At 43.7% G+C, this 12,536-nt stretch overlaps 1 protein-coding gene and 1 long non-coding RNA gene across 3 annotated transcripts in view; one reads left to right on the top strand and one right to left on the bottom strand.

Annotated features, from left to right (window-relative positions):
- Window positions 1–1,586, top strand: part of FGD5 (FYVE, RhoGEF and PH domain containing 5) — a 118,887-nt gene extending 117,301 nt beyond the window's left edge. For both annotated transcript variants that reach the window (XM_034658816.1, XM_002920680.4), the window contains exon 21: window positions 138–1,586. In XM_034658816.1, coding sequence (XP_034514707.1) covers window positions 138–174 — 37 coding nt within the window. In that variant the 3' untranslated portion in view covers window positions 175–1,586. The remainder of the gene's footprint in view (window positions 1–137) is intronic.
- On the bottom strand, window positions 1,586–12,530 carry LOC117801934. The gene is made up of 3 exons (XR_004624780.1): window positions 11,348–12,530; window positions 6,673–6,831; window positions 1,586–1,827 (listed from the first exon to the last, which is right to left on the bottom strand). It is a non-coding gene; the product is annotated as an uncharacterized LOC117801934 (long non-coding RNA).
- Between the last annotated feature and the right edge of the window lie 6 nt (window positions 12,531–12,536).

Genomic DNA, 12,536 nt, shown 5'->3' with positions numbered 1-12,536 from the left:
GACCTTTTGCTAAATGCTAGGGAAATAAATATGAATATGACATGGTCCCCGACATCAGGCTTCTGGCCACTTCTCGGTTCTCTGACCAGAGTCCCAGAGCTGTGACACCTAAGTGTCCCTTCTCCTCTGTTGTACAGGTGGATCGAGGCCATGGAAGATGCAAGTGTGTTATAGCAGTTATCAAGCATGTGGACTCAGAATAAAGGCTTAGGTTGAATGTGGACCCTTCCAGAAGCTTTTACTGTGTCTCCACTCATCGGGACTCACATCTGGATTCAGCACGGGGCCTCATCTTTTTTGCTATAACCCCCTCTCTCATCATCACAAGTGGAACCCTTACGGAATATTTATGAACCGCTCCTTTTCTGTTCTTGTGTCTTACACCTGCCCGACCCCACCCTACCCCAGCATAAACTATTTCCTTACCCAGTAGTGAGATCACGTTTAGTAACGTGAAGACATGGAAACAATAGGAAAAAAAGTACATTTTAGAAATGCAGGCTTTTTAGCGGAAACAAGCTTTTACAATTTTTACTAGTGGTAAACATTATCACCTTTCATAGCATTGATGTCGGTGCCTCAGGTGAAACAAGAAACAACTGGTAAATAACAGCTACCCTCATCGAAAGCACTTTATTGTTTTACTGAGCTACAACCTCCAGTTCTTTGTTTTCCAAGTGATTTACTGAAGTAAGGAGCAGACGGTGTCCTGTGGACTAATTTGCCGCCAGTTCTCAACAGGGGTGTACGTACAATTGATTTGTGCAAATATGGCTAGGCCTTGCCAAGTGGGCGAGTGGCACTCGGAGGGGAGGGTCCTTCTGACTGCGGAGGCCGCACTGCACTGGATAAAGAAGGCAAGGAAGTTTTCCTCCACTCGATGATGAAACCTGTATACTGACATGACTTAACTAAGGAAGGACACCCTCCTTCCCAGGGTGGTCCTCACACCACACCAGTGCTGGAAGCTCGGCTGCTGGCAGACCCAGCCCCCACCCTGGAGGTCACTGCCAACCCTCTGAAGAGATAGGGCCTGCTTTAATTTATTGTGTGCCTTCCTGTGTTTACCCAGCATGAGCTGACAGTGTTCTGTGTCAAAGAATCGGTGCTTGTTTTCAACGTGGTTATCCTTCGGCTGTACTACCAAAGCCTTGAAAGAGATACGAGGAGAGAAAAGATACAGTCGGAAGGTGAATTAGTGGTCTTGGCCAGTGGCTCTGGACACAGCGAGGGAGCACAGAAGTAGTGGCTTGAAGATACTCTCTGGGCACCGGGGGCTCAGCCACCTGCTGATGACCGCTGCTTATCATGCGGGACAGATTTCTATATAAAGCAGAGTGTGGGTGGGGCAGGTGGGAGTCCTTGTTACTGTCATTGAAATAGAAAACAATCATATCATTTCCTGATGTCCTGTCCCCTAAACAAATCAGCATTTGCTGACAAACCTTTTGTAAAAAGCACCATCTCAAGGAGTTACTTACATTAAATATTTTCAGGGGAATTTTTTTTTCTAGTTTGCAATTTCTCTTTTAAAATGTTTGCATTAAACATTTAATTAATGATTCAAACTAAGTGATTAGACAGATCTTTTTAGCAATTTTTGAGGTCAATTCCAATGCAACCACTTTCATCGTCAGACATACTTAAGTGAGCCTTCTAGAGCCTCTGAGCCTTCAAAATGCACAGCAAGACTTTGGCACCAGGTAGTGGAATTTTCCCCAATCTGCTCTGTGCCACTGGCCATTGTTTCTGGGATCCAGAGAGAATTACGCATCTGGAAGTCATCTGAGGGCCTCTTGTACCATATGACATCCTATTTCTGATGCTCTGAAAAGAAGAGGTAATGGGGCTTTTATTTCTCAGTGAGTAGTTACCCTAATAAAAACCACCTGGGTTATAGATAAAACCTACTAGATCGGTTTTATAAAAGGAGTGGCAGGGGCCACTAAGATCCTCCACGGTTCCTGTGTGACTGGACAGGGACCCATCAGCTTACCTGTAACTCATTCTTACCTGTCCTTCCCACGGTTCTTCAATTTCAGCCAGTTTCTACTAGCCGATTTCACTTGCTGTTCCTTCCCTGACCTTCTCTTCATCCAGCCCATTTTACAGGTTCATGGGGCCAGCTTGGAATAACTCAGGTGAAGCCACCCACCTGGCCTAAGGGTGCTCCTTTCAGCTGCACCCAGGGGCTGGATAAATGGCCAGCTTTGATGCCACGACCATGCTCCCCGAGACCCTCTGGTATCTGCTTTGCCTACCTGCTCCCTGGGCACAGAGCAGCCCCTCTGCTGTGTGCCTTTAGCAAGGGCTGTTTCTAGGGAGAAAGCAGTTCTGTGCGAAGTTGTAGCCCAGAAATGAGAGCACGCAAGCCCTGGGCAAAGTCACTCACTTCAGTAGCTCCAAGCCTTGGTGTTTTCACCAGTCACATGGAGACATTCCAGCTTCCCAAAGTGTTCAGGGGTAAAGCACAAACCAAACATTCAAAAAAGGGGACTGGAAACCATAACCCCATGGGGAAGGGCATGCATTGTACAAAGTGAAAATAAGTAACAAGCCCTGCTCTGTGACAATACAAAACGAAGACAATTTGCAAAGAACTTCCTTCTTATCCATGGAAGTGGCAAGAAAGAAACTAGGCCTGAAAAGGGCCTGGCAGGGGCAGGCTGAGCTCCTTTGGTCTTCAGGTCTCCCCCCACCTTTGGTTTAAATGACCTCTCCTTGAGCTCTTCACATATGGGTCAAGAAAACACAGACCTTTGCAGGGTTGGCCTCTGCCTGTTTCTCAGAATCAGTAAAATTTTAAGAAACTGGAGTTGCATGGAAAGCAAGCACTTCTTAGTGGCTTCACCCCTTACCTGCAGACAATGTATTTCCAGCCTGGATTGGTCTTAGTAAGTAGTAAGAATTCTGTTCATGATTACTAATACAAAGCACACTAGAAACAAATTGTCCGGGGACATTGGTTGAGTTCCTGGCTCCTGGTAATAATTTTTGCACATATCAAAAGTAGGCTTTGAGTTGTTGTGGTCAGACAAGCTGACCACATATTCTCCCTTGGATGCAGCCAGGTCCCATGTGTGGGTGTGGACTGAGGGCGGATCACTGGGCATATGCCATGCGGGCCAGTGCCCAGGACACCAACAGCCCTGCTACCAGCACTGAAGGGTAATGAGGTCAGAGTCTCTTCATCCAGCCCAGCCTTTTGTTTGACAGTATAAATGTCATCGCGGAACACTGAAGCCCTAAATGGGGACTAAACCAGAGTCCAAGCTCTGCTACAAGGCAGAGTCAACAACATGCTAGAATATTCTGTTAATTGATTCCACCGTGTTTTGTGGCTTCTATAATTGTGAGTTTTTGTGCTTCCACACATGAATGGTCAGTTGAAAGGACAGAGGTGTCCATGCTAAGAAGTCTGTTTTCAACAGCAAGTAAGAGGAAACATTAAATTGGTTTAAACAGGAAAATAGCTTTAGAAGAGGAGGTCCAAAAGCAGGGCAGTTTCAGACTTCAACAGAATCCCTAAGAACCAAGCTCTTTGGGCTTCTTTAATCTGCTGTCCAGTGTCAGCTTGATTCCAGGGCTGGTTCTCCAGAGATTGATGAGTGACTGCCAACATGGCTGGGCTATAGGTTTCCCTGTTCCCAGGCATCAGGGAAGGGCAACTCATTTTCCTGTGTTAGCTTTTTCTTAGAAGCACCCAGCAGGCCTTCCATGGTGCTCCAGGTCCACACTTACTTATGCCTGCCCTTTCTTAAGCTACTTAGAGGGACAGACCTCAGCTGGGGCCTGAGGGGAGGACGGCTGCTGAGGATCCACCCACTAAGACCACTCTTCGGACCACATCTTTTGGAAAGAAGACTATGGTTTGGATTAGCATAATGCAAGGGCTATGCAGGGCCATGGAGGAATTTCCCTAGGTGGCCTCAGTTTCTTCCTTGCACAGATAATCTGGTGATACTGTACTGTTACTGATATATGTAAATTATAAATTATACTTCTCCAGGAGCTGAGAGTTGCACATATGATAGAACTTTAGAATAACATGTTTCATGCCAGTGGCTCCCAAAGCTTATTTTCAACAGTGACCACTACTCTAGTTCATTATACAAAGATTTCCCCACTCAAGTGAGAACTGCCCTAAGTGACCTCAAGTTCTGTTCAGAATTGAAGATCTCACCTTCAAAAGTGCAATTCACATTCTCTCCAAAGGTAGAATCAGAGGGAAAGTAAGGAAGAATTTGGCTCTATATCTAATGTGTTCACCAACAAGCTGTATCCAAAAATCTGTCTTGTGGTCAACTATAGGCAATAAGCCTATATGTTCCTAAGAACTCCTTTTAAAGTAACAGATACAAGAAACAGATGAAGATTTAAAAGAATTCCATCTCCAGGAAATCTGTGGCCCTCAAATCCAGTGGCCTGTACTTAACAACCCCTAACAATACCACACTCGAATTCATGAATGTGTAATGGAGCTGCCCCGCTGTGAGCAATGTACATGAGAAAATAAATTACCTCTTGATTACTACAGTAATTGGCTATACCCCAAAGCATGAGACTTGATTATTCCAACATGTATAATTATGGAAGTTATTATAGGCATAAAATTAGACAGCTCTTTTTAAAATACAGCTATAATACCATACAGTGTGACCCTGAATCTTATTTTATGGGGCAGGGTGGAAAATGACCATTAGTTTTCACTGTAGCAATTTGACCAATTTCTCTTAAATCTCAACCTTTCACCTACTCAACAAAGATCTTCCATTTTTACAATTATGAAGATATCCGTCTTATCCTATGAGTCCATCCCTTGCTATATAGGATCAGAAACATCCCCTCCTAACAAAACGATGTGAAAAAAATGGCCTTTTATTTACTTATTTAATTTTTTTAGGTTTATTAGAGCATGTGCCTGAGCGGGAGGGGCAGAGGGGGAGGGAGAGAGACTTCCAGGCAGAATCCCTGCTGAGCATGGAGCCTAACTCGGTGGTCATCCTATGACCCTGAGACCATAACCTAAAATCAAGAGTCGGACACTCAATCAACCAAGCCACCCAGGTGCCCCAAAAATGGCCTTTTAAATAACATTTCTTAGAAAGCTTTCCTTTTTCCAGATATGTCCCTTGACATTATTCAGCCGCCTTTGTGAAAATTTTTAAGGGAACAGTCTTTTTCTTCTTTGTTTAGGAAAGCTGTAGGGATAAAACTTCTAATAGAGGATACACCATAGTGTTCCTTGACAAGTTCTCTTTGGCGGGGGGGAGTCACAATAAATACATTTGCTAAATACCATATCTCAAAACTTTATATAATTTAACAATGTGCATTAAACATTCAAAGTTTCTTGTCTACATAATTTAGGTGTTTAGTTCAGGGCTTCGGTCAAGAGTTTTGAGCTTTGAGGTTCAGCGGCCTTCATGAACCCCTCAGTTTACTACTTTGAAGAGTGCTTCTACGTTCTTCCTTCCACACTCCCCCCCCCATAGGTGGTGGGGTCTCAACTGACCTAGGAGCCAACAGACTCAACGAGTTGGATCTCCTCTAAAGCCCCACAATCCATTAATGGCAAATCTGGAACATGCTGAGACATCCAGGGTTTACTCTGTACCCTGCCACCACCACCATCCTCAGTTGGAAGAGGATTGTCAGTTACTCTGGAAACTGACTCACTCCGCTGAGTGAAACTCTGATACACAGTTGACTGATACTTTCCTAATACAGAGAAATGATTACCTAAGTCATAACTGAAACATCTATGAACAAATCAAATTTGTTCAACAAACCTGGAGCCTCAAGAATACATGTTATTTCCTTCCGGGATTAATTAACTGGAAAGAAAGGTTAATATGATCAGAGTTGTGTTTCCTGGTGCTAGAAATTTTCGGTTGACTGCTGGAAGAAGAGGGAGAGCGAGGGCTGAATGTTGTGCACGTAAGTCTAGGAGAATGTTAAGGGACTTTGGAACACTGCAACACTCAGGTGCTATTTTAACAGTGACAGCAGACTTGGCACAGTACTGAGCACTAGAAACATGCTTATTTACTTCCAGGAGCTCACCCCCAGAGAAGTCAGGTACACTCTGTGGTAGACGTTGAGCAAGGGCTGTGGGAAAATGGATAACAGTGAATGGATTGTGCCTGAGGCAGATTAGGAAATCACTGGGTCGGGGTGTGACTTGACATCTGAGGGCTTGCCTTACACAGAAAAGGGGTTGGAGAGGCCCCTGGAGGAAGAGAGCAGGAGTAGAAAGGTGTGAGAAAGAGTAGGATACCATGTGGCATATTCAGGAAATGGGGAGTTCAGAATTACCAGAGTGGAGGGAAGAAGTCACAAAAACAGATGAGACAAGAAGGGCTGTTGGTGGCCAGGTCATTCAGGGCCACTGCACTTATCCTATAGTTTCTAGGGGATGTGGGGCAACGAGATTGGGGGGTGGTTCCTATAGATGCTTTTAAAATAGGGAACAAAACATCTGTTTTAGAAATACCACTCGGATCTTCCGTTTAAAGAAGACAAATTGAACACATGTGAGATGGAGTCTACTCTGTCAGAGATGGCTGCCACAATAGACGCCCTCCTGTACACTCTCCTGACGGTTTCACTTGGATACTCTGCCCATCAAGCAGTGGAGGATGCATCCCCTCCCCTCGAACCTGGACAGACCTGTGTGATGGCTCAAGCAGTAGCAGAGGAAGTGGCTTATGTAAAATGCCACTTTGTTCTCTTGCGTCCTACTGGAATGTGTCCAGCATGCTATGAGGAAGCCCAGGCCACACGGAGAAGTCACATGTCAGGATTCACACTGCCAAACAGCATCAGTCACTAGACAGACAAAGAAGACTCGAGCTCTAGCCACTTTCTAACTGAAACCACAAGAGACCTCCAGAGAGAGCCTCCTATCTGAGCCCCCTAGAACTGCAAGATATTAATTTTAAAAAGTGTTTTTTAAGCCACTGAGTTTGGATGTGATTAGTTTCACAGTGATAACCAGGAAACATGCATTTCTTGGCTCCTTTCCAAAACCTAAAAGGACAGTAAATGAATAAAAAGATATAACCTAAAGGACAAAGAAAATGCAAGAAAAGGCACAGGGTATCAAAATGGTCAACTCATTTTTGGAGAATACACACATGGACAGTGGCAGCTGACTTAGCACAGAAAACTAATACCACAGTGCCTGCTGGGAGGGACTCCAGTGAGACACAAGGACCAGCCCTTGCTCTTAAGAGGCTTGGAGATTTGGAGGTACAGGTGTCTGGGAAGGCTAGAATAGGACTAATAAGAGATCAGCTGAGAGTCGCTGTAAGTAGTTATGAGACCCTCAAATACCTTGATGCCACTTTATAGGCACAAGTGACTGTCCTTCCCCACTCTGGCAGGAGACAGTAAATTTATGCTCTGGAAAAATGAGAACTACAAGAGGAACATGCCTCTACCTCCAAGGCGCGCGCACACACACACACACACACACACCTGTGTACAACTTGCAGACATGGGCTCCTGTCTCCTGCCTGCCAAGTTCTCTTTCCAAGACAGATTAAAATGTATGGTCAATAGAAGGAATCAAAATTCAGAGTTAAGTGTTTTGATTTTACTACTACCATTGAATGATGCTCTAATCTGGAAGGGGCTGAAAAGACCCACTGCGAAGGACTTTCAGTGGCCCTGGCTCAGTTTAGATTTTATCTGATTGGTCAAAAGTTCCAAACTAGCTCTGAGACCCAGAACCATGTTTAAGAGATGATGCTTGGCCTGCATAGTTTTTAAAAAAACCACTTGTAAACTGCCAACATTTCAAAGTCAAGAGATTTCATTTACAAATCTGGATTTCTGGCTTCTCTTGAAAAATCCATTTCTGGCTGCATTCCAGATGCTGATGAGGGGCTGCCCCTTTTAAGTCTAGTGAGCTCTCCAGGTGTCACTATAACCATTTAACATACTAATAGTGTTTATCTCAACTTACTGACCTCCTTTAGAATACTTGCCAGACCCAACCCCTACTATCCCCACTTCAGGCATCTGAGTTTTCACTTCAGCCCTAAGCAATGCAGAGCCATTAAAGAATTTTATTAACAGAAGAGAGCTAAAAATGGCTGTTTCAGAACACTGAGGCAGTGGGTGGGAGAAGGGGAGGATGGTGTGTGGGGAGCGGGCAGCTGGTAGAGACTGGTTTGAAAGGTTAGGAACCATGGTGGAAGGACAGAGAGAAGACCTAAACTAGAGAACGGTGAAGGAGGGGCCAAACGTGAGGGCAGAACCAAGAGGATTTGTTGTGTAGACCCAGTCCTGACAACATATCCACAAGACTCCCCAAGGCCAGAAGCCTCAGGGCAGCATCCTAGCTCTCCCCAGGGTGAAGCATAAGATCCAAAGCAAAGCACAGAAGGGAAAGGCTTTTCCAAGAGACTTTTGGCTTTGAGGTGCATTTCCTGGCTTGTAGTGAATAGGCTGTGGGGCTGAAATAATCTCTTCTTTAAGAAACTCAAGGAGTGCCACTATTTAGACTTCGAGAGTAAAAGGCCAGCAGGCCCGAGTGATTAATGTGGTGGCGCTGGGCTACTGAACTCCCAACCTCAAGACAGAGTTCCTAATTAGGCAGCCTGCATTCTAAAACAAGGGACCAAGGGCAGGTACATTTTTCTGGGAAGATAATCTAATTTTCCACGTACTGCAAGATACTTGAGCCAAATACAACTTTGAAATAATACCTTTTCAAGGCCCAGGAAGGCTCAGGTCAGAAACTCCCAGAGAAAGCCATTCTCGAGGGGACTTAGAAACTCTCTCAGTGTCCCTGCGTTCCATTCCAACCAATCTACCACAGGCTACAGGCTCAGTCTCTTTTCTCCTCCTGGGAAAAGCAAGGGCCAAGTATACAGAATCTGAGACTTCTCCAAGTAGCCTTCTACTGTGACCCCTTAGAGGTGGGAAGAGGGTTTTCTTTTCAAAGTCCTCAAGAGGAGAAATAAGCATAAATAACTATGAATAAATGTTCCACCACCTGCCAGCCATGTGACTTTGGAGAAGTCATGCTCCCCTGTTTAAGGCCTCAGTCTCTTCAGCTATAAAAACAAGATAATACCATCCACTTCACAAAGTTATGAAGATTAAACAGGATAATGTGAGTATAAGAACGTGCAATCTGGTACTCGTTGATTACATCTGTTTAGATTCCACATTCTTAAAAATTAAGGCTAAAAAGAATTATATGAGGTTTAACAGTTTATTTTATAAACATGTCATAATTATATAAATGATACATAAGTTTCATAAATTACATAGCAATAAAGCATAAACTATTACAGAAAAGTTGATACAAAGATATACATAAATACTTATGAAAGTAATTATTAAGCCTTCCTAGTCAACAAAAATAAGGAAAACCATCATTTCTGCTACCACAGAAGCAGTATCTTTACAAGTTAAAAAAAAAACAAAACTTTGCTTAATAACAGTAACTTGAAAATTTTAGCACATCTACAACTATTACTTAACCAAAATTTGGTTTTCATTGACATTATTTAAATAACCCTGGATGGCAAAAGACATGTTTACTCTGTGCCATGTACCAAATGAAACTGCATGATATTTTTCCTGCTCTCAAGGAGCTCACAGACAAGTTACTCAATGACTGAATGAGCAGACTAGTTAAGTGTTATGAAAAAACAACCTGCCCAGAGAACAGAGAGGAAAGAGAAAGGAACACCTGGGTCTCAGCCACAGAGCACAGTGCAAGGAGTGAACAGCCCCATGCTCACATCCCAGCTCAAGGAAGTCATCAAACTTTGTTTTCACCGCGTTCATCTTAAAAGTGGGATAATGTGAATATTATTCACCATATACCGTTGCTGGGGAAAGCAGTGATTCAGTAAATACCCATCGTTACTAGGTACTGTGGTAAGGGCTGAGATAGAGAGGGATAAGGCACATTTTGACACAGAACTCGCAGTCTGGCTAGGTGCCAAGAACATGCACACACAACAGCTGGGTACCACCAGGTAGATCATTGTCACTCCTCTCAAGCCCCCATCCCTGTGAATGAATAATCTTCAGTAATGGTCAGTTTGGAAAAACAACTGCATTCCAAAAAGTGAAACAAAAAGTTTCGTCGTTTTTCTTTTGCCATGCATTTCTGGAATTAGATCAGTGGTTCAGGCGGTAGTGTACATCAGAATTCTCTGTGATGCTCAGAAGTGCGGATGCCAGGCCCCACCCAAAGCTTACTGCTTCACAACCACTGGGGCCTGGTAGTTCTTTACTATACCCCCCAGTTAAGAACCCTTTATTTAAAGGCAGATAACACGTTAAAAGCACTGTTGATACAAATATGGATACTTATTACAGTCCAAAAAAAAAAAAAAGTAGAGCTAGTATAATACAACTTGAATTATTTTTTGTGATTAAAGCCACTAAAACACTCTCACTAAAAAGACTTCTAGCAAGGGGATCTTGGGTAGCTCAGTCCATTAAGCATCTGACTCTTGATTTCGGTTTAGGTCATGACCTCAGGGTCGTGGGACTGAGCTCCGAGATGGGCTCCACGCTGAAGAGTGGAGCCTGCTTAAGATTCTCTCTCTCTGCACCCCCCACCTCGCATGTGCACTCTCTAAAATAAATAAATAATTTTTTTAAAAAGACTTCTAGCAAAAACACAGCAGAGCAAANAGAAAAAAAAAAAAAAAAAAAAAAAAAGTGGCACTATGGCAGCACTGATCTCAGCTTGCAGAGGCCTGTTACCTGCTGATATTGTTTGCAATCTGTCTCTGTATGTGTTCTGTTTTCAAGGGAAGAAAAACTGCTCAAGATTATGAACCCTATCTACCTTAATTTTTTTTTTTTTTTTAGATTTTATTTATTTGAGAGAGAGCATGAGAGAGCATGAGAGAGCACAAGACGGGAAAGGGCAGAGGGAGAGGAAGAAGCGGACTCCCCGCTGAGCAGGGATTCCCAGGACCCCTTGAGCTGAAGGTAGAAGATTAAACAACTGAGCCACCCAGGTACCTCTCTACACTACTTTTAATATTGAACAACTAACCTTTAAGTGAACAACTACTGAATGCTATTACCAACAGGCCAAACTGATACATCATAGAAACATTAATAATTGTTTAGTATTTGCCTCAAAAATTAGTGCAATCATAATGTGTTTGCAAAAAAAGAAAAACCCAAAACTCACTGATGTATACATTTTTACACTATATCTGGTAGCACTATTTAACATTAAAAAACTAATTTTTGAAAAAAGAGTACAACTGTAAAATTGTCCATGTTTATAGGGATTTACCACCAAAACACTGTGTAACCATAGGAACATCACTTGACCTTTCTGATTCTCACCCACCTCTCCTGTAAGATCTTCCTGGCAGAAGAGGACTGGACCATATCATTTCTTGGGGCCCCTTCCAGCTTCAGGATCTGTGTGATTCACCAAGACATTACAATTTAACTCTTTTCCCCACTTACTTCTTCTCGAGTTGAGAACATGGGAAAAGAAAAAAAGAAAAAAAAAGGTGTGTTTAAAGCATTTCCTATCAAATACAAATACAGATACAAGACAAAATACTCGAAGTTGGGGTCAGCCTGATCAAAGCACAATTGTTTAAGAAAAAATGTTAACCCATCCATCTTGGATCAGTATTTATTCATAACAAGAAAAATGCAAGAAAAAAATCAATTAGCAAAGAATCTTCATCCTACAAAGCATGATGATCAAGGAGAGTCTAGCCAAAACATTTCAGGGCATCTAGGATAAATAAGTGGTCCACACCTCCCAAAGCAAGTCAAAACCACGACTTAAAAAGAGAAAAATATCTAAAGAAAACCTACAACTCAAAATTCCTAAGACCAAGAGAAGCAATTTTCTTTATATATTTAAGCAATTTTGCAGTTGTGTTACACACATATATCACACTGTTCACCAGTTCCAAATAGCTGGGAGAGAGGAAAAGGACTTAATTAAGATTTGGATCACGTGTTCACTAAAAGACCATAAATAACAGGCTCTGGACGATTTCAATACTTCACCTAATACTGCCAGAAGCTGGCGACCTTTAACACCTAAATAAAAACCATCCGTAAAGAGTAGGGCACAAACAATTCAATACCCACCAATGAACCACCTACTTAACCTACAGGTTCTCTGTTGTGAGACTGCTTCTTCAATCAACAAACACAGAGGCTTCCGCTCAGCGGGAGGCTGGGATGGAGACTACCACAGGGAAAATACAGTAACCACCTAGCCTCGAGGAGCTCCCCGTCCCCCAGGAGGCGCGGGCTTGCACCCGAATAACGGTGCCCCGCGTTCCCGGGTTTTTAAGACGACCAACCGGCCCTCTGCCCTGAAAACAGAGGCGTCCGCGCCATTGAAATTTCATTTTCGCCTAGCGGCTGTGCCAGCCCAGTCCGGGGCGGAGGCTCCCCGGCCGGCAGCGCAGACACCAACTCCCGCCCGCTCGCCGCCGGGCCCGCGGGCCGCCGAGGGGCCGGATGGACCAGCGCCGGCCGCGGCGTTCCGGTGCGCGCGCGCGCCT

The sequence above is a fragment of the Ailuropoda melanoleuca genome, chromosome 4 (assembly GCF_002007445.2).
Source record: "Ailuropoda melanoleuca isolate Jingjing chromosome 4, ASM200744v2, whole genome shotgun sequence".
Taxonomy (NCBI): Eukaryota; Metazoa; Chordata; class Mammalia; order Carnivora; family Ursidae; genus Ailuropoda; species Ailuropoda melanoleuca.
The sequence above is the reverse complement of the archived record's forward strand: the minus strand, read 5'-3'. Positions and strand labels throughout refer to the sequence as shown.